General features: G+C 52.7%; 11 protein-coding genes across 11 annotated transcripts; 7 read left to right on the forward strand and 4 right to left on the reverse strand.

Moving 5' to 3' along the window:
* Positions 1-114: 114 nt before the first annotated feature.
* N7459_006291 (translin family protein) lies at positions 115-1,036 on the reverse strand (the record flags this gene model as incomplete). Its single annotated transcript, XM_056945475.1, has 2 exons — positions 115-775; positions 834-1,036. The coding sequence occupies 2 exons, from the start codon at positions 1,034-1,036 to the stop codon at positions 115-117; spliced, it is 864 nt and encodes a 287-aa protein (XP_056799810.1).
* Positions 1,037-1,401: 365 nt separating this feature from the next.
* N7459_006292 (phosphotransferase enzyme family protein) lies at positions 1,402-2,350 on the forward strand (the record flags this gene model as incomplete). The annotated part of the gene is made up of 2 exons (XM_056945476.1): positions 1,402-1,870; positions 1,944-2,350. The coding sequence occupies 2 exons, from the start codon at positions 1,402-1,404 to the stop codon at positions 2,348-2,350; spliced, it is 876 nt and encodes a 291-aa protein (XP_056799811.1).
* Positions 2,351-3,342: 992 nt separating this feature from the next.
* N7459_006293 (sugar porter family MFS transporter) lies at positions 3,343-5,214 on the forward strand (the record flags this gene model as incomplete). The annotated part of the gene is made up of 8 exons (XM_056945477.1): positions 3,343-3,382; positions 3,429-3,551; positions 3,612-3,836; positions 3,892-4,338; positions 4,397-4,706; positions 4,756-4,838; positions 4,888-4,973; positions 5,023-5,214. 8 exons carry the CDS (start codon positions 3,343-3,345, stop codon positions 5,212-5,214), a joined length of 1,506 nt encoding a protein of 501 aa, XP_056799812.1.
* Positions 5,215-6,590: 1,376 nt separating this feature from the next.
* On the reverse strand, positions 6,591-6,785 carry N7459_006294 (uncharacterized protein; the record flags this gene model as incomplete). Its single annotated transcript, XM_056945478.1, is given in 2 exon segments — positions 6,591-6,736; positions 6,749-6,785. 2 exon segments carry the CDS (start codon positions 6,783-6,785, stop codon positions 6,591-6,593), a joined length of 183 nt encoding a protein of 60 aa, XP_056799813.1.
* Positions 6,786-6,992: 207 nt separating this feature from the next.
* On the forward strand, positions 6,993-9,411 carry N7459_006295 (uncharacterized protein; the record flags this gene model as incomplete). The annotated part of the gene is made up of 3 exons (XM_056945479.1): positions 6,993-7,226; positions 7,272-8,378; positions 8,431-9,411. The coding sequence occupies 3 exons, from the start codon at positions 6,993-6,995 to the stop codon at positions 9,409-9,411; spliced, it is 2,322 nt and encodes a 773-aa protein (XP_056799814.1).
* Positions 9,412-10,013: 602 nt separating this feature from the next.
* On the forward strand, positions 10,014-11,391 carry N7459_006296 (glycosylphosphatidylinositol-alpha 1,4 mannosyltransferase I; the record flags this gene model as incomplete). The annotated part of the gene is made up of 3 exons (XM_056945480.1): positions 10,014-11,000; positions 11,054-11,161; positions 11,215-11,391. The coding sequence occupies 3 exons, from the start codon at positions 10,014-10,016 to the stop codon at positions 11,389-11,391; spliced, it is 1,272 nt and encodes a 423-aa protein (XP_056799815.1).
* A 444-nt stretch (positions 11,392-11,835) lies between these two features.
* On the reverse strand, positions 11,836-15,949 carry N7459_006297 (hybrid sensor histidine kinase/response regulator; the record flags this gene model as incomplete). The annotated part of the gene is made up of 6 exons (XM_056945481.1): positions 11,836-12,050; positions 12,104-12,212; positions 12,270-12,573; positions 12,640-15,573; positions 15,662-15,796; positions 15,858-15,949. 6 exons carry the CDS (start codon positions 15,947-15,949, stop codon positions 11,836-11,838), a joined length of 3,789 nt encoding a protein of 1,262 aa, XP_056799816.1.
* A 940-nt stretch (positions 15,950-16,889) lies between these two features.
* On the forward strand, positions 16,890-17,828 carry N7459_006298 (uncharacterized protein; the record flags this gene model as incomplete). Its single annotated transcript, XM_056945482.1, has 1 exon — positions 16,890-17,828. One exon carries the CDS (start codon positions 16,890-16,892, stop codon positions 17,826-17,828), a length of 939 nt encoding a protein of 312 aa, XP_056799817.1.
* A 633-nt stretch (positions 17,829-18,461) lies between these two features.
* Positions 18,462-20,087, forward strand: N7459_006299 (uncharacterized protein; the record flags this gene model as incomplete). The annotated part of the gene is made up of 2 exons (XM_056945483.1): positions 18,462-18,508; positions 18,575-20,087. 2 exons carry the CDS (start codon positions 18,462-18,464, stop codon positions 20,085-20,087), a joined length of 1,560 nt encoding a protein of 519 aa, XP_056799818.1.
* Positions 20,088-20,654: 567 nt separating this feature from the next.
* Positions 20,655-21,797, forward strand: N7459_006300 (zinc-binding alcohol dehydrogenase family protein; the record flags this gene model as incomplete). The annotated part of the gene is made up of 2 exons (XM_056945484.1): positions 20,655-20,997; positions 21,055-21,797. The coding sequence occupies 2 exons, from the start codon at positions 20,655-20,657 to the stop codon at positions 21,795-21,797; spliced, it is 1,086 nt and encodes a 361-aa protein (XP_056799819.1).
* Positions 21,798-22,593: 796 nt separating this feature from the next.
* On the reverse strand, positions 22,594-24,947 carry N7459_006301 (DNA damage response protein RcaA; the record flags this gene model as incomplete). The annotated part of the gene is made up of 4 exons (XM_056945485.1): positions 22,594-24,394; positions 24,451-24,599; positions 24,654-24,862; positions 24,911-24,947. 4 exons carry the CDS (start codon positions 24,945-24,947, stop codon positions 22,594-22,596), a joined length of 2,196 nt encoding a protein of 731 aa, XP_056799820.1.
* Between the last annotated feature and the right edge of the window lie 16 nt (positions 24,948-24,963).

Genomic DNA, 24,963 nt, shown 5'->3' on the forward strand with positions numbered 1-24,963 from the left:
TCGCCATCCATTTGATCCGAGTACTTTTAAACTTCACCGTAAGTATTTGTCCTCGAGCCCTACCGCCAGAAGCCATATAGCAAGAGCCATGGCTATTCAACGACTAGCGTCAGATCAATGGCTCTCGACTTCGACCGGTCCAGACAGATCCGGCGTCCATCCACTTGGCCGCTCGCTGCCACGCACCAAAATACCATACGCCGCCCGCTCAACCTTCTCCACGCTATTCTGCATCGTCTCCACCTTTTTTTGGAGATCGCGCATCATATTATACTTCCGGGAAAGGCTGAGTGCTTCAAAGCGGGCCCGCATAGCCCGCAGATCACCGACGATACTGGCCTGGGTGTCCGAGAGATTCGGCAGGTTCGGCGCGTTATCCTCTGTCGTATCCATCTCCGTCGATTGATGGGCCGGGGTAGCGTTGCCTGAACTCAAAGCCAGCACTGCGAACCGCATCATCTCACCTGTCAGGTCAAACAGACCCATCAGGTAATCTTCTTCTGTGATAAGGATCTCGGAGGGTAGTCGGGCCGCAGTTTCTTCGTGGCTGATCAGCGTCTGTGTGCGGAGGTAGTGGTCGAACGAGACGGCCTCGATGAACTCTTGGACACCGCCGCTAATCTGGCGCTGGTAGCGCCACGCATTGATGCCGGTGACATCGGGGATGATTGAGGTGAAGAGGTTGTGGATCTGATCGAAGCGGGTCTGGTTTTCTTTGGCGATTTTCGGCGGGATAGGCTGGTTCGTAACGCGTACTCGTTGAAGAGCGAAGATTCTGTATCGCAGAGTGATGAGTATTCAAGCCATGGGAAATAGATCAAGATAGGATATACATTTTCTTGCTGAGCGCGGTGATGTCCCGGCTCACCTTGATAATCCGCTCGCGTCGGTCGTGGTGCTCGTCCAGCTCGTCGCGGATAGTTTCGAAGATGGAGATTGTCGAGCCGGCCGACTCGGTGGAAGTCATACTGTCATAGGCCCCATCGGCAGACTGTGAAGCCACAAGTTGGCCTTCCCAGGAACGTTTGGTGCCCATTGAGGAGGGGGAAGGTGAGGTCGAGGTTGGAGGGAGGTTTGGTGCTCGCGATAAGATAAGAGAGTGCCAGCGATTATATATACTGACCAAAAAGCCTTCCACCCCTTCTACTTTTTGGTTGCAAACTATGGCTGATCCTACGTCCACTTGACATCGATTTATTCATTCCACAAGTACCCGAATTGGTCTCGGTCAATCTCCTTTGACCTGGCCATTTGTGCCTGTGCTGGTGCTCCGTCTGTGACCCGCTTATTTGCTTTTATCCTGGCCCGCTCCAATCAGCTCTGTTCCCTCACCCAACAATTACTCACATCCAAGGCGCTCACATATCATTCAGCAAACCTTGAGGGAGTCCCTCGACCAAAATGACAAAATTCTCTGCAATTGCAGAAAATCTTCCCGATGAGACGATCAGAGAGATGAACTTTTTCGACTCTTCCTTCTTCAAAGAGCCCAGCAAAAGTCTTCCGACGCCGGCGCAAGTGAGAGCTTTGTCGAAAGATATTCACGCGAACCCTCAGCCGCAGCCTATAATCTTTGAAGAGTCCAAAGTCTTCGTCAAGTTTGGCCCTTATGTTACGATAGCAGAAGCGCAGTGTCTTTGGATGATCAAACGGGACTTTGGCGACGAAATTCCAGTTCCCGAAATTTTTGGATGGCGAATCGACGAGGAGAACTATGTGTTCCTCTATATGGAACTTATTCAAGGACAGACGCTACAGGATGGCTGGAGTGGGCTCAATAGCCTGGACAAAAGCTCGCTCTGCGATGAGTTATGTCAAATAGTCAACCGCCTGCGCCGACTTGAGCAAGATCCTTCCGATAATTATATTGGTACGCCCCAGTCAAAACAGGAATGGTATAATTTGCATCTAATCAGAAAGTTTTAGGTTCTATAAGTCGCCAGCCACTCCTAGATTATGTTTTCCAATCATTCCCGAAAACCGGCCCTTAACTGTCAAGGAATTCAACGACTGGTTTCCCTACTTACCGCAATTACGGCTTTCTCCTTCGAAGAGATACAACGACCCCTACAGGCACTTTTTACCGGATGGTGGAGTCATTAAATTTACCCTTGGCGACCTCCACCGAGGGAACATCATTATCTCCTCCAGCAAACCAGCTCGAATCCTTGCTATCGTGGACTGGGCCCAAGCGGGATGGTATCCAGACTACTGGGAGTACTGTAAGGCACTCTACACTTGCTGGTACGAGGACGAGTGGCGACGAGACTGGATCGACAATTTTCTAAGCCCACGCTTGCGAGAATTTGAGGTCTTCATAGAATACACAATGGCAATGGGCTCGGTGTGAATTGCTTCCACCTGAGAATGTATGCTGCTCACTGATGGGATAAATCAGTATAACCTGCAGAAATTACAAAGCATCTCAAAACGGATACGGAAGAAAATATATGTTCTGAAAATTCAACGCTTAGGTCCTGGTTATGAAATACATGAAACAGATAAACTTGAAAAAAAAAAACGGATTCACGTTGATATTAGTATACCAAGAATAAGGATTCGAGCAAGGTCTAGGATCCTCTATACTAAAACAGAATAATTCGTAAATAAGCAAAGGTATATATAACAAAATAATATATTTACTAAGCTGCATCTGATTTTTTTTTTTTTTTCGTTATAGGCCTTCCGTCAACTATATATACTGCTTTGAATAGTTTTCCCAAAAAGAAGCCCACTTATAATCAAGTTAATGTCTTCCAGCGGACTAAAGGTCAATCCTATGGCTTAGGTGATCACATTTAGATTACGATGGATGAAGCGCGTCTTTGGAGCGCATAGGAGGTGAGCACACAGCATCGATGCTTGAGTATCCCATCCATGAGGGATTATGAAAAGAAGCTCTGGTGGCGCTCTTCACGACGAGATATCGAAGCTTGCATTCGCCGTGGCCCAGTCGGCTTCTTCACCCACGACGCTAAGGAGCGCAGCTGTCGATGCGAGTGGACAACGCGTCATGGCGTGCGGGGAAACCTCCACACGATCCACTGTATTCGCGCAGCGTTACTTGGAATCCCCCAGATCCCCGGATTTTGGGGTTCGCTGAGCCAATGCGAGTGCAGCTCCCCCGGGTGGTCTTCAACCGAGCCTGCGCTGCTCGGGCTGCTCGGGGTAGCGATAGCGCGAAGCAACTCGGCTTTCGCAGTGACAGTCGAGAACAACTCAAAATCGCTCGGGGCCCCGGGTTTGACGATGCAATGCTGTGCTTTGCGCTGCATTCTATCGCTGATTGACTTTCTTCTCGGCCTTGAATCAAGGGGTGTAGGACGTTGGCTGTCTGACACGATGGGCCTGCGCGGGAAACAGTTGCACTGGGCTGTGACAGGTACGGGCTCTCGGTGATCTCTGGAATTCATGGCTGACAGTCGCAGCGGCCAGTTGTCAGGCTTTCTTGCTCCTGGGCTATGACCAGGGAGTCATGAGTGGACTGATTGGTGCCAACAATGAGTTTGGAAAACAGTTCGGTCATCCCGACTCGACCATGCAGGGAATCCGTATGGCCTCAAAGATTCCCGGCCTTTTCGCATGTCCGCTAACTGTGATACTCCAAATAGTGACGTCCATATATGATATTGGCTGTGCTGTCGGCTGTCTCCTCGCCTTCCTCGTCGGCCACAAGATCGGCCGAAAGAAGATAATCATTGCCGGCGGTTCGATCATGGTGATTGGCACAATTATCCTTGGCTCCTCATATACTAGGGCTCAGTTCCTGGTCGGACGAATTGTCACTGGCTTTGGAAATGGCATCAACAGCAGCACAGTGCCAACATACCAGAGTGGTCAGTTAGAATGACCATATTTGGAAAGAATTCTTGTTCGCTGACCGAACGATAGAGATGGCTCGACCAGAGCTCCGTGGCAGACTTCTCTCGGCGCAGGGAACAGTGACTATCTTGGGTCTCTGTATTGCCTACTGGCTGGACTACGGACTCAGCTTTGTGAATTCGTCCGTTCAATGGCGTTTCCCCATCAGCTTTCAAGCCTTCTTTGCTGTTTGCTTAGTCGTTCAAATGCTCCCACTACCCGACACCCCTCGCTGGCTGTGTGAGAAAGATCGCAGTGACGAAGCGGCCTTCATCTTGGCCCGTTTGCAGCTCGTTCAGCCGGCCGATGAGTCTACACCAGAAGTAGTCGTTCTCCGCCGCCAGATCGAGACGGCCATTGAAATCGAGTCCGCTGGTGGCCCTTTCAGATACAAAGAACTTCTTGCCGGTGGCAAGGTCCAGAATCTCCGTCGCATGATTCTGGCCGGACTGGTCAATATTCAGCAACAGTTCACAGGCAAGTCCAGATATGACAGGGTAGCTCTATCAAAGCTGCTGTCTGACATTGTTCCTAGGCTCGAACATGATCAACTATTACGCCCCAACCGTTTACCAGAATGCGATGAACCTTTCTCGTAATCTCTCCCTGATTCTAGGTGGTTGCACCTCGCTCGCGTATCTCGCAGGCTCCATCATTCCGTTGTGGAGTATGGATCGATTTGGTCGACGGGCATCACTCATGATCTCTGCAGCAGGCCTGTGTCTGTGTTTCGTCATGGTCGCGATCTTACTGTCGATTGGCACCAAGACATGTGCCTATGGTGCGACCGTGTTTGTCTTTATTTTCCAGGTCTTTCTGGGCTTTGGATACTTGCCCATGCCATGGTAAGTTCGTTCCCATGGCTGAGGCGATCCGCTGCTCACCGAGCTCCAGGTTTTATCCGAGTGAAATCACCACCACTCGCATCCGTGCACGAGGTCAAGCATTTGCAGGCTTCGTGAACTGGATGTGTGTTTGTACGTATTCCAATGTCTCTACGTGCTATTCGATTACTGACTGCCATAGTCATTGTGGTGCAAGTCACTCCAACTGCGATCGACAACATTTCGTGGAGAACATTTATCATTTTTGCCTGCTTCTGCTTTGCATGGGTATGTTTTCTTACCATTCCACCCCGACACACATACTGACGTGCGCAAGATTCCAATGGTCTTCTTCTTCTTCCCCGAGACGAAAGGCCTCGAGTTGGAAGACGTCGACCATCTCTTCGAGAGAGGTGGCATTACCGGCGGCGTGTTTGAAACCCGCGGCTTCCCTGTCCTCCCTGGACATCATCGCTCTATGAATACGGAGAGGATTGAGAAGCCCGTGGAGGAAAGGATCGAGGTTTAAACCACATGGAAGTAATAAGTACTTCTTACATGGTAGGTAATTTCTAAACCACATAATTTTCGAATACGATCTCAACCTCTCCATGGGGGCATGGCTATACATTTTTGATGATCCTCCAGGGGGCCATAGCCCCCTGATAGGGCTACAGGATATGTTGTTACATTTAGTTACTACTGTACTCTATATGTATTGGTCCAGTGGGTACTGTTCAGCCAGCACTCCTTCTACAGGGGCAAAACGTCGAGATTTAGCCATACGTGGTAGAGAGAGGGATGGAGACTATATGTCCTTGAAACGCGTGCCCTTCGTGAAGCGTCTGTTCTCACATGGCTGGCAGGGGCGAAAGGACTTGGCAAAGTGTATAGAGAGAAATAGAGAGATATAGAGAGCAACGAAAAAGAGGATGTCTGATCTAACAGGCGTCTTCCAGTTTGGGCAGCGTCGCCGTCTTGTTCTCTTTTCATCTCTTCGCACTTGCGTCCCTTAGGATGCTGACCCGGCTGGGACTTGTCTTCCATTATGAATGCAATTGTGAACTGGCACCATTCAAGATTGATCATCTCGATTCCACAGCCTGCAGTTCACCCGATCGGACACGCAGCTCTCCCCGTCAAGCTTCTCTCACTCGCTCCGCAACCTCTCTCTGCCTCAGGTGGCCCAAGTCTACTCTATTTTCCTGTCAGCCTGGATGCAACAGGGTCTTGACAGCGAAAAGACCAGACGATTGACCCCCCGCTGGTGTTAAGCCATGCTCCCCGGATTCCGAACGGTCTCTGCACTAGTGCTGCTGCCCAGCCAAGTCTTTTTCTAACCGAGCCAATGATCGTGGTCTCCCCAGGGAGTAGGAGCCTGCCTTGCGGCCCTTGTATTCTTCGTCAAAGAAACGCAAACCGGAATTAGTGTTGCATGCGTCTGATGGCGCTCCCTGAACTCGGTGGAACTGCATGGACTCTGCCGGCTTCTACTGTGCTCGTCCCTTTCACCCTTTTGCCTCGGGTCCAATCCCCGGACGCGCCGTGAAGCCCGGCTTTAGAGATGTGAGGTTGGACTCATTGTCCGGCTTCTCGTATCCTCGGGCCCTTGGCTCAAAAGAGGCACCACGCCCGCCACAGAAGCTCGGCATCAGACATGCGCCCCCCTCTCGGTGGCGATTGGACACCGGTCAGGCGTCGTCCTTGCCCCGCCTGATCAGAAGGAGAGTTTAGTATCGATAAAGTGCGTCTCCGCAGAGAGTCTTCGCTACTGCTGTCAATCCCGCATCGCCTGGGCCCGACAGTCCCTGACACTTCCAATAAGCGAGGGCTGGATCCGGGGTCCCCGGAGTCGAGTGCATCGAGCGGGCGCATGCATGCGGGGAGAGAAGGAGGCACATCGGGCTACCAAGCTGATTCGGCTTGACTATTTCCATTCGGGCCTAGCCGCGGGGGCTCATGCTCGTCGTCTCGCGCTCGCGGCTGCCTCTTCCTCTCCTGATGCACCTTTTCTTTCTCGCTTTCGGCCATCTTCCTCGGTCCGTCTTTCCCTACTAACTTACCAGACACGAATTCGACCGGCCGTTCCTCGTGATTCATATCGGCCACGAGGAATTCAACTCCTTATTCCAGGACGTGGTTTTCCCGATCTCCAATACGTCGCACCCCACCTAATCCGTGCCATACGATTCCTGCGATCAAAACGACTATGTACTGTCTCAGACACTGATCACTCTGAACCTACCCCCAAACTTGAACTATGTGATTCTCAACTGCGATTCGTGTTGTGATTTTACGCTCTCAACCATGTTCCATACATTTGAAGGATTTGAGAACCCGACGGCAGCGACTCCTGCCCGGAGCCGTCCGGCAAATGAGCGGCGCGAGTCTGTGAGTCGTCGAGTAACGACGCTGCGGGCATGTACTTCCTGTCGACATCGCAAGATCAAATGCGACGGGGAGAAGCCCTGTGAGGCATGCCGGTGGTACAAAAAAGCTGACCAGTGTCACTATTCAGACCCTCGGCCGTCAAGGAAGCAGGTCCCATTAGAGAGCCATTCCAGCCGCAGATTAGAATGCTAACAGCTACATGACAGGCATGTTGAAAAGCTGTCTACAACCCTCGAGGAGTACCGGGTCATACTGGGGAGACTTTTCCCCAATATTAGCCCCGAGTCACTTGTCAATCTTTCGCGGGAAAGGCTTCTCGAGCTAACAACTATGGCCTCATCATCTACCCAGGCGCAATGCAACCCCAAACACTCAACTTCGCCTTCTACATTGGCCTCGATAGAGACCCATCTGTCCCCGCTATCAAACGAAGACGATAATCTCGAGTCTCTGCAAACCATGCCTGAAGAGCTGGAGGACAGCCGTCGTGATAGCTCAATCGACCTGGTGGAGGGTGTCTCCGACGATGTGAACGCGCTTTCACTTTCCTCCAGGCATCCGTCGTCTTACTTGGGTGTCTCGTCCATCCAAGCTGTACTAAAAGTCATTTTCTGGCTAGACCCTGGCTGTGTGTCTTACTTTGTTCGAAATCCTCCTATTCAGACGCAATCTCAGGATTCTCTCGATCACGACAACCAGCATGGATGGCCACAGGCCCGCGTGACGCCGCCTCAGCCATCCATTCCCCCGACAGAAATGCAAATGCTGGATGCATACTTCCTATATTTCCAAGCCTTCGCACCGATGATCGATGAGCAGGTATTCCGTGAAACCTATATTGCAGGTCGTCGCAGGGATGAACACTGGCTAGCCCTTCTAAATATTGTGCTAGCCCTGGGTAGCATCGCTGCCACCAGTCCCGACGACTCAACGCATCAAACATACTTTCTCCGCTGCAAGAGCCATTTGAGCCTAAATTCGCTTGGCAGTGCTCACTTGGAGACAATTCAGGCCCTGGGACTGATTGGCGGGTGGTACTGCCACTACATCAGCCAACCCAACCTTGCATATTCGCTGCTAGGCGCAGCTTTGCGAATGGCAGCGACATTAGGACTGCACAAGGAATTTGCTGCAAGTCGCCAGATTCCGAGCCCAGCCAGGCTCGCGTCGATGGATCTCAAACGAAGGGTCTGGTGGTCGATATTTGTCATGGATACTTGGGCTGGAATGACACTGGGCCGTCCCAGCATGGGTCGCTTTGGTCCCGATATCACAGTCAAACTACCGAATTGTCGACATAAGGTGAGCTACCAGTTCTCAAGAACTGGTCATTTTCTGACTTGGTGACTTGCAGGAAAATGTGCTTGAAATCCTTCCCCTCGTCCAAAACATTCGTTTTGCCAAGATCGCAACACAAGTTCAAGAATCCCTCGCGGCCGCTCCACTCTTTAAGCACCAGGAGATGTCGCACGCCGATGCTCAGCTCATCGAGTGGTGGGAAGATCTTCCGCTCGTTCTCAAGGATCATGACCCATGTTCCGAGTCCATTAGCACCGTGCGCACCGTGATGCGATGGCGTTACTACAACCAACGCATGCTTCTCTATCGACCAAGCCTTCTCAGTTATGCCATGCGACGTGTACCATATCTTACACTACGCGCGGAGGAACGCACTGCCATTGAAAGATGCCGGGAAGTAGCTGAACAGTCAATTCATGACATCGCAACCACCGCTCAGCTCAACCAGCTTTGCGGCTGGAATGCAGTCTGGTGGACGTTCCAAGCATCATTAGTTCCTCTGGTGGGGCTATTTCTCAACGATCCCACTGTTAATGATCCCCGTGCCTCAATCGAGTCCTGTCAAGCACAGGTTGAGACTGCCTTGAGGACGCTAACCCGCATGCAGTCCTACGGGCACACTGCAAAGCGATCGCTGGACGCAATCTCCCGCATCTATGAAGCCAGTAGGCGTGGCCAGAACATGACAACATTGAGCTCTGCAGAACTGCCAGCCCCAGTCTCTCTCGATGCCGCCGGTCCGGAAATGAACCTAACGCTATCGCCGCCTGATCCCGCTCTACTGAGCCTCTCGTTGGGTGAGAATGAATTTTCGGATCCACTGTCCACGCCGTTCATTGACGACTCAGGTCAATACCTCTGGGAGTATCTCAGTTGGAGCGATAACCCCGGGTGGCCGGGGGTTGATCTGAATACCTGGAGCGACTCTGTGGCTCTGTTGACGCCGGATCATGAGAAAGGGCCCCCGCATGAAATGCAGCCATACCTGGACGCGATTACGGACTCTTATGACGCCAACCAGTTTCTTTATAATTGAATTTCCTCTTGTCTCTAGGCAGCCATAAGCGATGGTCGACATGTCGGAAACTGCGAGATATACCTAGATATCTTGCCTTGCACATGTAGCCGCACAACTCAATGCATCGCAACTCCAAATCATTTTGATCTATACGTCTGAATCGTGCGACTGTAGTCCAAATATGCCAGTTCAATTCGTTGGCAATGACTTTGCCTACTACAAACAGCTCCATTGAACTTCGGTCAAGCACTGGCGCCTTTTAAAGCGGCATGCGCTGAAGTGCAAGTCGAGGGACACCACGAGTAAGGCGGCAAGGCTTGTGTCCAGATATGGCAAAATAGACCGCTGAGTCAGCGGGCGATCCGATCGCCGCGTTTCCCTTTCGCGGTGAAATCTGTAAACACCGCGCCGCTGTGCGACGAAGTATGGGAAGACGGCTCAATTGACGCCTGGTCTGAATGTGGCCTGCATTGAGGTGGCGATATAGAGCAAGCCGTCGCATCGACATCTTTGCCCCCCCATCTCGGCCAAGCGATCTCCGCGCCGGATCCACAGCGACCAGGAGATTCCATCGAGAAACCTAGAACTGGATACCAGGCCCGGACAGTTGACCGCTCAAGATGGCCCTGTTTGACTCTGCCTCGCGCGTTCTTCTGGCCGCCACAGCCCTGCGTGTGATCCTGCTGGTCTACGGTGGTTGGCAGGACGCCAACTCCGCCGTGAAATACACCGATATCGACTACATGGTGTTCACAGATGCAGCGCGTTACGTGTCGAAGGGCCAGTCGCCCTATACGCGAGACACATACCGATATACACCTTTACTGGCGTGGATGGTTCTGCCAACGGCCTGGGAGGGCTCGGCCCCGTGGTCGACATTCGCCTTTGCATTTGGCAAGATCCTCTTCGCCCTCGCCGATGTTGTTGCTGGATGGCTTGTCGTCCAGCTTTTAATTCAGCGCTACCGGTTCTCCAACGAGCGTGCACTGCGTTATGTAGCCACTGTCTGGCTGTGGAATCCCATGGTCGCTAATATCAGCACTCGTGGCAGTTCGGAAGGTCTGCTCGGCGTCCTAGTTGCAGCGCTCCTGTGGGCGACATTGACGCGAAGAGCCAGTATCGCGGGTCTTATTCTGGGGCTTTCTGTTCATTTCAAGATTTATCCCTTCATCTACGGAGTGTCGATTTTGTGGTGGTGGGATGCTGAGCGCGATGGCGCTGCCCCTACCCCAAAGTCCGACTTGGTCTCGCGGGTTCTCAGCTTCATCACTCCATCTCGGGTTAAACTCACACTATCCGCTCTCGTCACCTTTGTCGCTCTCAACCTGGTTATGTATGTCCAGTATGGCATGCCATTCCTCCACCATACCTTTTTCCATCATCTCACTCGCATCGACCACCGACATAACTTTTCCCCGTACAGCACACTGCTGTATCTTGCTGCCGCCGGTGGCGCCGAAGGCCATTTCGAGGCGCTTGCGTTTCTGCCCCAGCTAGTTCTTGCCGTGGTTGCTCTTCCATTGGTTCTCGCAAAGAAGGACCTGGCGACTGCAATGCTCGCTCAAACCTTTGCTTTTGTTACGTTCAACAAAGTGTGCACTAGCCAGGTACGTTCCTTTCTCACGTTAGCTGAAACCAGACAGGAGCTTACTTCAAACAGTACTTCTTGTGGTATCTGATTCTTCTGCCATTCTATCTCCCCTCCTCTTCGCTCATCCGCAAGCCTGCCCTCGGGATCACGGCTGCTTTTCTCTGGGTAGCAGGACAGGTAAGTCATGCTGTCTCCCCGAGCCATAGTCTCATGCTGACTTTGTCGTTCAGGCCCTGTGGCTTTCTCAAGGCTACAACCTGGAATTCCTCGGGCTGTCTGCCTTTGTCCCGGGGCTGTTCCTGGCCTCGCTGTTCTTCTTCGCCGTGAATGTCTGGATCCTAGGCATTATTGTCCGAGACGGAGGGGAAACTACGTATTTGGAAGACATGCCGAAGGGGAAGCAGTAAGAAAACTAAGATAGATCGTTCATTGCAAGTGTATATTAACCATGCAAATCAACATTGTGCTTAGTGTGCTTCTCACCAACTGGCAAGGACAGTCTATTGAACTACACACCTTAAATCGAAGATTCCTTGCTCCGGTAGTCTCGTGCGCTAAATCCAGTAGACGGCATCTCCGTCTAGGCCCACAAGACAAAAGATAAATGAATGACTTTGTATTCGCTTACTCGTGAATTCGTAAGGCATCTGAGTAATATACAGAAGACGATCCACGTCAATTCGTCCAATCCATCAATCATGCCATGCGTCGCTGTCGTAAGGGAACAAAAAGTACAAGAATTCGATATCGTACACATTACACGTCCGCGTAGCATCATCGATCAACACTGAGGGGATGCCAATGGATCGCCCTCGCAAAAAGCGCTTCTTTATTGTGAAAAAGAACCCCGCCTAGGGCAATTTCTGGAGCATCTCGCGTAGCTGCTTGAGCGGAGTGGGCTTGGTGAGGAATTCGTTGGCGCCACTCATTCGGGCCTCTTCTTGGATTTCGGCAGAGAGCACCGCAGTGAGGATGATGATGGACGTAGGCGGCGCAGCGTTGGCTCGTTCGAAGTGTCTCATTTCGCGGGCCGCGGATAGGCCGTTCATGACTGGCATGGAGATGTCTGTTTCCCATCAGCAACTGGCAGGATGCTGGAGGTAGGCAGTTGAGGCTCACCCATGATCACTGCGTTGAATCGCTGGAGGCGGAACTTCTCTACGGCCTCCAGGCCATTGGTCGCGGTTGCATACTGAAAGCCGGCGTTTTTCACGCAGGTCTCGATGATCTATGACTTTGTGCTTAGCGTGGGAGCCTGAAGATATTCGAAATCTCGGAGCGATACCTTTAAATTGACTGGGTTGTCTTCCACCAGGAGCACCGTCTTTGAAGGACTTTCTGATTTGGGCTGGGTAGGGAAGTTCTTGGAACTCCCTTCGTTCGCATGTTCTTCGATGCCCATTTTCTTTGGCTCTGACTCTCCTTCGTCTCGGATATCCGACTGATGCGTGTCGTCCGCGCGTGATGTAGCGTCTCCACTAGGTGCGAGGTTGGTGTCTTGTATACCCTTTGCCGTCTCCGGCTCTTCTTGTACCTGGCCTTGGTTGAGGCAGTACTCGAAGACAGTTGCAAGCGTCTTGGGGCTCACGCTGCATCGAAGCCTCATTAGTTACATTCTTCATCCAGGTCGCTTGATCTTCTGCTTCATTACTTACGGCTGAGAGAGAAAGATGGCTTGATCACGGTGGGACTCCTTCACGATGCCCCAGCTGCTGGCCTTGCCGCTGAGCACAATGAGTGGGTACGACTGTGCTGAATGGATCGATCTCAGCGGATTGGACTGAGGAGATGGCCAGGACATCGTTCGGTATTCATATTCAGTCACGATTAGAAAGTCCGGTCGCTGGTCTTGTAGCTCTTCGGAGCTCAAGACTTTGAGTTCGAACCAGTCTGTAACCATGCGGCTGAGACTCTGCCGGATACTATCAAAAACCTCTGGCTTGATGCCGAGGTTGCCCCGTTCAAAGGTCTGCGTGAAGAACGAGACGGTCTTCCCCTTCAACTGCTCTCGCAATGAGTTGTAAGGCGACTCCAGTGAGGAAATAGACTGGTGGTTGGAAACTGGAAGGACCACATCGACTTGGGTTCCGCGGCCGATCTCGCTATGGAATTGAATCTGGCCGTCTAGAGATTTCACAATTTGATGGACCAAATGCAGGCCGACTCCAAGGCCCGGGGACTGGGTATCTTCCTGTAGGAAGGGGATGTAGAGGTGGTGAAGGAGAAAGTCTTGCGACATGCCTCGACCGGAGTCGCTGATCGTGATACGAACCGCTGGCACCGAGCCTTTGTCTCGCACCGTGAGGCTGTCCTTCTTCATGAACAGCCGGATGTATCCTCCCTTGGTGTACTTCAGGGCATTTCCATATAGGTTCATCACGACTCGGCGCCACGCACCCGCGTACACGGAATAGTGCCAGTTCGGCTGCCACTCGATGTCCACAATAGTCATAAGATTCCCCTCCGTCGAGCTCTTCTGGGGTGATCGCAAGGATGCGGAAGCCTCGTGAGCACGCAGTTGAGATGGTTCCACCACCGAGTCCGTCTCTCGACGGTAGAATTCAGCGCCCGCAAGTAAGCCCTCCGCCACCTCTTGCACTAGCATGCCCACATCCTCATCTTGAATCAGACCGGGAACTGCGAGTTTGTGCGCCGTCTCCTCGCCGTTGTTGTCTGCCTCGGATGCCTCGTGTTCGGTTTGTTCGCGTGGAAGGGCCAAGGTATTGATTTTGGCGTAGTCCAGTAGATGATTGAGTGTATCCAGCAGGGTGCGTCCACAGCTATATACGGTTTCGATCAAGCCGCGCTGGGTATAGGATGTAGCCGTTTCTTGAAGGAGTTCTACCGTACCCAGGACCCCGTGCAGCGGCGAACGTAATTCATGCGAGATGGATGAAATGAAGTCTCCCTTGGCTCGATCGGCCGCTTCCAGATCCATTCGCGAGACCTCCGCCATCACCGTATTGCTGAAGGCTGCCACGTAGGTCAGGTCTTTCGGCTCCGACAGGACCCGTCCTGGGTCGTTGGTCCATACCAGATTGACCGTGAACCACCGGCCACGCTGGAAATCCCACACCGGGTAGATCGCGACGCACCGTGCATCCGGGAGCACCTGGTGGATGTACTTGATGTCCATGGTCTCCTGCTGCAGGTCCTTCTCCTCTGGCGAGCCCTCCTCAAAGCGCTTATCGCCCGTCATATAGGCCTGACTCACGTCGTCTGCGAGCCCCTCGTAGCTCAGGGCGATGGAGCCATCCTTTTCGATATGGAAGATCTTTCCACGCGGATATCGATCGATGAGACGAGCGACGAATGACCCCGGCAAGGAGACGTAATGGCTGTCTTGCTGGCTGGTGTCTTTGCCGGCCATCGACAACGTCGAATGCCCCAGGACCAGGCTTCTGGGGCCGTCGATATCGTCATCCATGCATTCTCGGAGACTGCTCTCGAGATCCGGCTCACTGCCAGCATCACTTCCGACGCTGAAACTGTTTACTTCCTCGTGGTTGTCCCCGCCGGATCCAATCATCTGACGCCGCGCATACACACTTGCATCGATAAATATAGCTCCCTCCACATCGAGCGCCTGGTTCATGAGGCGCGATGCACGGTTGAGCGCCGACTGGACGTTGGATGGCGCAAGGGTCTTCTGCAGTTGACTCGTCGTCGGGGATAGTCGAGGTCGTTGCTTGTTCTCGTTACTCTCGCTGGATAGTCTGTCGATGTCCGGGTCAGACGTGAACTTTTGAACCGGAGAGCGGCTTTTCTGTTTTTCTGTGCCTTGTGGCTCCTGGCGAGACTCGGTGTCTGAGGATACTTCGGTGGTTCTTCCTTGGGTGCTATCTTGCTCTCCACCACGCGCGTTTTGGCTGGAGACCTGGAGGTTCTCGAGCTTCTTGTTGACGCGTTCCAGCTGTTCGGTCGCTTTATCGTCCCCTCTGTTGCGGCTGTAGATGCCCTCACTGAGGTCGGACTTGCCACGGACGAACAGACCCAAGGCACGAACCATTTTCTCTTCGCGATACTCCTCCCGCATCGCTCGCTGGCAGAGCAAGTGGTCCATCACCGTGCTGCTGAGCTCCTTCAAGAATTGCGCCTGGTCTTCCGTCAGGGACTCCCGAGGCCGGTCATCCAGCACGGCCACGCTACCGATAATGTAGGAGTCGGGCGACTGGATCGGGACCGAGACGTAGAAGCGGTTATGGGGCGGTCCGGTCACCGACGAATGCGAATGAAAGAGCGGATCGCGCGTCAAGTCGGGCACGAGATACATGTCCTGGCCTTCGTCGGTGAACCGCTTCATGGCCTGATCGCACATGGGGATTTCATGGCGCGGATGTCGCTGGACGCCGAGCCACAGCGAGCCCGATCGCTCGGCACCGCGAAGACTGACTCGCGCCGTGGCTTCGGCGACGACGTGTTCCGTGGTGCGGTCAAACAGGGAAATAAAGGCACGCGTCGCGTTCAATCGCAGGCTCGCCAGTTGCGCGAAGACGGTCAAGACGCTGTCGCGCGAGATGTTAGGAGCTTGGCCGACGGACTGCTGGGCAAATTTCTCCGACTGGGAGAATCCCCAGTATGGCAGAAACCTATGCGCGGACAACGACCGTCAGCCAGAATTCCACACATGATGTCTTGTATGATCTTGGAATCACTCCACGATACGGATGTGCTCACAGGTGCATTTCGCGCTCCCGCACAGCGTCGATGTTATACGCATACTTGCGCGGGCCGGCCTCGAGCCCGGGGCCTTTTGTACCGGCCATCAGACGAGCGAAATCCCGCAAATGGACGGCGTCGAGGCCAGAGTGCCTGCAAACCGCGATTCCAATATGCTATGTCAGTCTGGACGACTGTGCGCAATGGTTTATACTCCGAGTCGGCAGAGCTGGGCGACAACGTCATTTCATGCTTCCAGAAATGCCCAATCACACAGCCGAGAATGGGACCGAGTTCCAGGAACATCCTCTGTGGCTCCAACGTGTCCAACCGGTTCAGGAATCACTTGAATCCAAATTCTGCTTGACGTCATTTCCGCTCGGCCCACATCCTGCGGACACTAACTAACTAACTAACTAACTAGTTAACGAGTGAACTTGGCATCTGTCGCGTCTTTCGCGGCGAGGACCCTACGTCATGGCCCTGAAAGGTGAGTGGGTGCATCGCCGAGATTGATGGCCGGGGCTCGCCAATCCTCAATCGAATGGATTCAACTTGTTCTTCTCCTTTCGGTGCTTTTCTCATAGGTCCATCATAATCCCCTTTGCAATCCAAAATGTCTCTAATCAACCAATTTCCTACATTACCCCTGATGGGTCAGCAGCATATACCGGGGTCGAGATATATACAACCTTGTGTCGGTTCTGGAGGGGACTCGACCCATTGAAGTCTGTATTGCGATGCCGCCCAATCTGCCAATGTTAGGGGCTTTGAATGGATAAACTCTCATGCAAGGTCTATGTCTATTCCGACAAAGTCCATATTTGGAGTACCTAAAGTTACTGAATAAAGGAATAACTGAATTCCTTGATATCCTAATACTATAAAAGCTCTGATAGAATCTTGGCCACATTAGTAAATTTCCTAAAACTACAGTTATAGACAAACCCAAGCTTCGCGAAACTGGTCGCTGTGCGCTCTTCCGTTTTTTGATTATCTACCCACCTGTGAGTATAATCCTCGTATTAGAGGAATAGAGGGATACTACTAAATTCTGAGAGCACATTGGAAGTTTAGGTCAACTGGACTCCTTTGCTATATTGACTCTAGAAGCTCTCTGATTGGGCAGAATAGCAAGTCAGACTTCTCCTTGATTCCCATTGGTCCTCTCCTATTCTGACAGGATTTAAGATCCGTGCCAACCCCTTTATTCACCATCAATCCAATCCATCTTCTTGTTTTTCCCATGTCCTCCCCATTTCTCGACATTCGAGGTGATTCGATTCCTTTGGAGCAGGTTCTCGGGAACGGAGCCACTGCCGTAGTTCTACATCGAAATGGCGTGGCCGTCAAAACCCCGTTGAGATATCTCTGGAGCTCCGACTCCGACACCGAAGTGAACCTCAGAACCATTCGACGTGAACAAGATGTTTATCGTCGCTTGCAAAGCTCCGAAGATGAGCGCGTCGACGGTGTTGTCCCTTGTCTTGGGTGCTCTGCTGAAGCCACCGAACTTGCTTATATGGCCAATGGTGATCTTCAGGCTTATCTTGCAAGGGGCCGACCTGCTCATCACCTCCAACTCGCATGGTTCCGTGAGATAACTCGCACACTTGGTTATATCCATGACCGACGTGTGCTGGTGGCGGACATTGCCAGCCGAAATTTCCTTCTTGATTCTAATCTATCCCTTAAATTCTGCGATTTCTCCGAAGCGTCTCTCCTTCCATTGGATTCTAATATGGACGTTGTGGATGACAATGGATACACGACCCAAATTGATATTGGCCTCCTGGGAAAAGTCATGTATGAAGTGGTGACTGGCAACAAATGTGAAATCGACCTCTACAAGCATAACTCTCCCACCGATGGTCGAGCGTACTGGCCAGAAAGGAAGTCTCTGCCAAGTACACAGGGTATCTGGCTTGGTTGGATCATCGACGGCTGCTGGAATGGAGAATTTCGCAGCGCCCACAGTCTTCTGCGGGCTTTGAATTCCGTCGATCTACGCTTCTCATCTCCAACCGCTCAATCACGCACCATTCGCTTCCTGGTCTTGATCCAGGATTCTATGAGACGTCGGCCGATTACGACGATTATTGGCGCCTTGGGTCTGGCAACATTTACGCTGATTGTCGGAAGAAAAGCATTCCTGACGTCACGGGGGTTTGGTCTTCCTTTATAGTTTCCTGTATTTTCTTCTTGGACAAGCCACGCTCCCGCGTCGTTGTATTCGATCGCCCGGGGTTTGAACTTACAGAACCCCTGAGGCTTCTATTGTAGGCCGTTTGCATCGCCACAGGAAATGGACCGAGGGAAAATGCATACAATATATAGAGCAAGTGTATCAAAAAGGAGTGCAGATTGCTTATGGTCACCATATGAAAAAGGGAGGCAGGTAGTTAGATATCTTCTTTTCTCTGCAAGAATTAGCTCATTGAACCATTCAGATCCCCTAGTTCCTCTAATCATCCAATCCATACATATCTACATAGTACACTCTAGGGGGAGTTTCTATATGGATCATGGGATTGACCCTACACATAAGCTCTCCCTCCCCTCGTTGTCTTTCAATCATCGTCTTATGCTGATCCCGCTTCTTTTGACCTTCCATACATAGACACATATCTCCATGCAAGAAGCTCAAATATGACTGGCATCTGCCATCTCACATTGATCATGGCCTGTATTGTCTGTGCCCCGCTTCCAGCCCCCACTCGTGGCTGCCAAACCCCACGTCGCAGTCTCGCCCTTCAAGAATCCTGCTAGCAGCACCCATCACTGGATCAAGCCGAGTCTCGTGGCTCTCTTTCGTGCGATGCCCGATCCTATCTCCATTCTTTCGGCGGTGGACCTCTGCTTCAAGTAGGTGGGCCACGCTCCCGTGGCACGCAGCATCGATGACTGGATACTACTCACGCGGTATCATAGATATGGTGCCAAACTGTTGAAACTATGCTCCGCGTTTGCGCATGCAGAGAGTGAGCTCAAAGACCGCCTGCTCCAAGTCAAGGTTTGCTGGATGCAAGCGGAGCTGCAGCTGAAGGTCGTCAAGATCATCGCGCCTGGGTTGCATGAGGACCAGCGGGAGATCCTATATGAGATGCTAGAAGCCCTCGCCAGCAAGGTCAAAGTGGCCAACGAGCTGCTCGAGTCCATGACCAAGAGTCACGGATTTGACTCTGCTGAGGTCCACGTCCGCCGGTGGAAATACGCCCTGTTCCATCAGAAGATTGGCCAAACCGTGGAAGATCTGGAAAAGTGGCAGCAGAGGTTTAATCCGATATGGTACTTGACCATGACCCCCGCCAACTCGCTCGTGGATGCCAGTTTGGACTCATACAGAGCGCCGTCTGTCGGATTGCGAGACCCAATCTCGTCTGCCCAGGCGCTGCGGTCAGCACGGAATTCTGACACGAAAGAGAAGGTCCGTCTCCCGGAGGAGGTGCTTGACTCTCTCAAGCTCCAGCAGATACCGTTCTGCTCTGCGTATTTAGCAAAACGACCCGACGCGGAGAAACTGCTGATTGTGGAGCGGATTGAGCCTGTACCTGGATCCAACATGGGTGACCTGGAGAGAGATATACGAGACCTCGCCAAACGGCTCATTCGAGCAGATCCTTTGGAATTTGGTCTACTGTGCTGCAAGGGGTTTATGAAGCATCGGGAGAAGACCTCAGTGCCCTCCGAATCAGCCGCCTTTACCGTCCTCTTCAGAGTACCCGACGACATCTCCCAGCCTCGTACCCTCCGAAGCTGTCTGCTTGAAATGACCCACACCGACTCCTTATCGGATCGATTCAAGCTGGCCAGCGAGCTCGCGCGGGCAGTGAGCTACGTTCATACCTTTGGCTTTGTGCATAAGAACATCCGCCCGGAGACAATCCTGCTACTGGGAAGCGATGAAACATCACTTGGGCCCGCGGTGCTGATCGGCTTCGACAGCTTCCGAATGGCCTCCGGTAAGACACTCCGACGAGGTCAGGCTGCCTGGGACAAATGTCTGTACCAGCACCCTGATCGTATGGGCCCAACCCCATCGGAGGATTATATCATGCAGCACGATATCTACAGTCTCGGGGTTTGCTTGCTAGAACTCGGTCTATGGGAAACGTTTGCCGTGCACGATACCAGTCAGAAGGCACTCGTGGATGATGACCATGGGAGACAGCAACCCACTCCAGCTCCCATCTTGGGGGCCGCCTATCGGTCTTTCCCAGTCAAGGACCGCCTCCTATCCCTGGCCCGGCGCGAGCTGCGAGCCAAAATGGGGACGCAATACTCCGAGGTTGTGTTGACTTGCTTGACATGTTTGGATGCTGGGAATGTGGACTTTGGGGATGCAAGGGAGTTCCAAGACGAGGATGGAATCGAAGTAGGTGTTCGATACATTAAGAAGGTTCGTGCTGGATGCCTATCGAGATCATTGGCCGTTGGATACTGACCATGATATGCTGCAGGTGACGATGCGACTGGACGGGATTTGCACTGTATAGTTGACGAGCAACATCCACACCATATAGATGCCTCCTTTTATTGGCAGGATTCAGCCTTTCCAAATGAAAGTATGTGTGATGTGTTCATGGAGATCTAGACCCGGTCCACCTATATAAGCGACTGGTTAGATCTACCGGGGACAACAAAGCGTCCGTACTAGCCAGCCTTGCCCCTTTGGTGCCCAGTGTCAAGTGCATACATGCACTGTAGTATGGGAGTAGCAATACGACTGCATGGCTCTTTGGACAGAAATCGACAATCCTCACAATTCAGTTCATCCATGGTTACATTTTCAGGCGTGACACTAGCAGATTAGCTAGAATATATGGCGGGAGCCTAATCCCCTAATAAAGACGGCTGCCTACAATAAGCTTCGAATAGAACTACATCGCTAACTCCGGTCCTCCGGCGTTAAATCACTCTTCTCCGCTTCGCTCCGTAATAAAGAGCTAACCCCATCACACTGTGCATCTTTGCACCGCTGAATCTGATCTCAACCGAGGGAATCTTCATCATGAAAGAGGCGTTCATTGACAAGACTCTGGTGGTGGCCATCCGGGACACCGACGTGCCCGTCCCGGCAGCTGGCCAGGTCCTGATTCGCGTGGTAGTGTCGGGCACCAACCCCAAAGACTGGAAGATGCCCTTGGAGTGGCCCGGAGAGCGGGCGCCCACTAACGAGGGCGACGACATCGCTGGCTACGTCGAGGCAGTCGGCCACGGTGTATTGGGATTCCGGAAGGGGGACAAAGTGGCTGCTTTCCATCAAGTGATGAAACCGCATGGCAGCTGGGCGGAGTATGCGATCGCCCCGGACTATACGACCTTTCACATTCCCGCGCACACCAGCTTTGAAGGTCAGTATCCTCTTCGTCTCGGCATCGTGCCAGTCCTCGTCATGTGACAAGAGACAGCTAACCTGAAGCTGATCGGCGATGACTTCGCAGAGGCGGCTACAATTCCCCTCGCTGCGATGACGGCCGCAGTCGGTCTCTATCAGCGACTGAAGTTGCCGCTGCCCTGGAACCCGACTAGTGAGCCAATGCCATTGGTGATATATGGCGGAGCAACGGCAGTAGGCGCCTTTGCGATTAAGTTTGCTCGCCTCTCTAATATCCACCCGATCATCACGGTGGCAGGTCGAGGCGCCGCCTTTGTCGAAACTCTCATCGACCCAACGAAAGGCGACATGATCATTGACTATCGCGAAGGCGACGAGGCTGTGAGAACCAAAATCAAGGTCGCCGCGGGGGGACGACCGATCCGCTACGCTTTCGACGCGGTGGCGGAGCAAGGAAGCGACCAGAATGTGAGCGCGGCAGTAACCGCCCCTGGAGAAATCGTGACGGTGCTCCCTAGGGATGACCACCAGCCTCCCGAGGGAATCCACATCTACCATGTCATCGTGGGCTTCGTACATGCGCCTCCAGCGGCGGGCAAGACCATCGAGGATGGTGAGTTTGCCGCGGCTTTCTTCTCCCTGATGGGCCGCGGGTTGGCACAGGGTTGGTTCTCGGGACATCCGTTCGAAGTGCACCCCGGTGGACTGGCTGGAATCGAAAGTGCAATGCAAGATCTCAGGGCGGGAAAAGCGTCTGCTGTCAAGTACGTCGTGCGCATTGGAGAGACCGAGGGAGTGAAACAGCAAGATCCATAGCGAACTGCGGCATATGTTATAAAGTGAATGATATTTTGGTATAAAGGCTCCAGTTCAAGGCAGAGTTAATTCGGCCTCCCCCTGTGAATATCCAACTCGGGAGACCGATTTTGGGATATGAAAACTTGGCGATGGCCTCTAGTTCCCGATTGTAATCAAGTTGACCAAATCTCCGCTCAATATCGATATGCTTCACTGCTCGCATCATTTGTGCACGCGCTGTGCATTTCTCTGAGCATATGTTGCCACATCCACCGCCGATCTTTTTGCGTCGTTTCCAGTGTTCCAGTCGGGAGACCAGTCGCTGTCGTGAGGAAAGCCACGACCGATATAGAACAATACGCCAGCATCGCGACTGAAGAAGCAGTGCCGCATCGACGCATCAACCCCGCCTATTGCCCGATATTGGCAGATCGTGGCTCTTGGTCAGGGGATCAGAATTGCATGCGTGGCGAGGACACTTGACAAGTATAGGTAAGATCGGCCTGAACCTACTTCCATATGCCCAGGTCGGGCCTCAGAGTAGCATACAACCGTTGTGAGTATGAATTCTAGCAGCCGGTAGACTAAACGAGTCTAGAAATTAGCATGACTATATGCTATTTCGACGTGATGGCCATACTAAAGCATTTCATAGAGAGAAGAGATAGCCCACGCCAGTAGCAGGATTCGAAAAAGTATCACGATGAAGTTGAAAAAATTTGCCGCTGTGGATTTCATGAGGGTATCGATGCAATAAGAAATCTCCCCGAGAAGCGAGCCTGGAAGCGCGTGGAGAGAAAAAACAACACAGGTGCTAACGTTTGCGCCTGAATCTAAACCGCAGTCCCTCGTCGCTGTCCGAGTCATGTACCTCTCGCGGTCGTTTCTGACTTTGACTGCGTGAGAGAGACGGATGCGGAACTGGAGCAGGGTCTGGTGAGGTAGAGGCAGCCAAAGGCACAGTAGGTCGAGGCATCACTCGATTTTCTTCATTGACATTCCGCCATTCTTCCGTCTCCGACAGTTGGCCTCGCTCCTCTCTCTGGGGTGACTTGCGATTGCTGGACCAGTAGTGCCCACCGATTCCAAACTCCTTCCTTGTCACCTCCTCCAGTGGCACTATTACACTCTGCACGCGCTGGCGGGCATTCCCTGGTTCTCCTTTCCGGCGAAATCGTTTGAAATTCTTGCGGCCGTTCCATCGCTCGTCCCATCGGTCCGAGCTTCCATCCTCCCGCTGGGGTAGATTGCGGACGGGGACGTCCATTTCCTCGACGATGGCGAGATTCTTAAGGTCTTCAACGCCGATTTCTTGCAAAGGGCTATGGTCCTCGGCCTGCCGCTGTTGCTCTTCCTCTTCGCGGTATTTTCGTGCTGCTTCCAAGACGTCGAGTTTGGCACGCTTAGATTTGGGAGCACGTTCCGGCTCCACGCGTGCAGTCTTGCTTCGATGACGGCCTTCGTCCATCGCCACACGGCGGCGTTTCATTGCGCGTGCACCAGGTAGCAGGTCTGTGACTATTTCCTCCTCCACCTCCGCCTCTTCTTCAACCGTGGCCAGCGGCTCGCTGGCTTGAGCAGGCTGAGACTCGTAGTCCATTGTGGGAGGATTGGCTGCGTCATCCTCATCTGGTTGATACACCGGAATGGATCCCATATCAAAGCCATCATCGAAAGCTTTCATTTTGCTCACGAATTGGCGAACTCGCGACGGCTTTGATCGGGCGGGACTTGGCTGACTCGCTTCGGGGGCAGGCGGTAATATGGATGGATGTGGACTAATGGAAGTCATTGGCAATTCGGGTTCCGGTGCAATGACTGGGTCGACAGCCTGGCTGGGTCCTTCCTCAAGGGGAAGTGGACGACAAAGTGGAGATGCGTCATTTCCCAGGATAGCATCAAGAAACTCGCGTTGTTCAATCACACGCCGATCGGTCATCAGAGCAACCTCATTGCCCACCTCAATGGACCAAGGCTCGTACCGACCTTTGGACCGGAAACGTACGAGCACCACACCGCCGATATCTGTTTGGCTGCTACTTAACTCCTTGTCGCCGCCTGCCTCCCTCATGAAGCGAACAATGTCGGCCGCCGAGGTGACCCCATCCTCGATTTGGTACAAAAGTGCTTTCCCCTGTCCATTGTTGATCGCCGGTTGAAGATTCTCGAATTGGGAGGCATCGCCAAAGACAAAAGTGTAGCCATCGAAGACGTTGATGCGGGAAGGATTTGGAGCAAAAGCCTCACATGGACGGCTGACAGGCTCATTCCCAGCGGGCGGGAGATGCTCCATCGCGTTCGGCCATGCAGAGTCAAAATCGGTTTCCAATGGTGAGAGTGACTCTTCATTCTCGAGGTCATGGGGCGTGCTGGCGTAGACCAGAGCATCGATATATGAATATTGGACAATGAATTTGCCGTTAATCAAGGCCTGCAGACCTTTGGCGGTGTTTCGTTTGCTCTGGACAACATGTGTGGTTTGGTCCACCAGGTAGGGAACGATGGTCTTCATATCGAGGTCTTCGAGCCGGGAGCGGACTTTGGCTAAAGGATCTTCTACCCTCATCTCCTTCGATGAGAATGAGAAACTGAGCACTACGGGCTCCCACTTAATACTGCGAGAGGACGTTCAGTCAACGTTCAACCGCAGCCGGTGCGGGGAGATACGCACCGTAGAGCATGGGGGTATCGAGCGATTTGAAGACTGTTTTCATCTCCGGCCAAAACGTGCTCTCCCTGTATCGGGTTACCATTCACAGATGTGCCATATTTGGAGTTGAGGTCTGTCACGGTGACCTGAGTTCGGGCATGAGGGCGAGTCTGCGATTAATCGAGTCAGCAGTGGGATCACGAACACTACATCGGCGGTCATACACCATCACGGGCTCGGACATGAGACACTTCGATGATCATATGGTGGCGCGAAACCGTCTTGTTCTGGATCTGATGATGAACTACAAAATAGGATATGTTAGTCCAGCTACCGCCAATGCCGGGGCTCGGAGTCCACATACCTCCATCTTGCTGTGGTCGGCCGAATAGATACCTCTTCCCGGGGCGTAGCCAGACACGCTTTCCTGTCACTATTGTGAGTTGTCAGGCTCGCTGATCTCTTCCGCCGCCGCACTCACCGTTGAGGAAATCCCCGGCCGAGTCGAGAATCCACATCGAGACGTTGGCGGAG

Source organism: Penicillium hispanicum, assembly GCF_028827665.1.
Source record: "Penicillium hispanicum strain IBT 35686 chromosome Unknown utg000005l_segment0_segment0, whole genome shotgun sequence".
NCBI classification, from domain to species: Eukaryota; Fungi; Ascomycota; class Eurotiomycetes; order Eurotiales; family Aspergillaceae; genus Penicillium; species Penicillium hispanicum.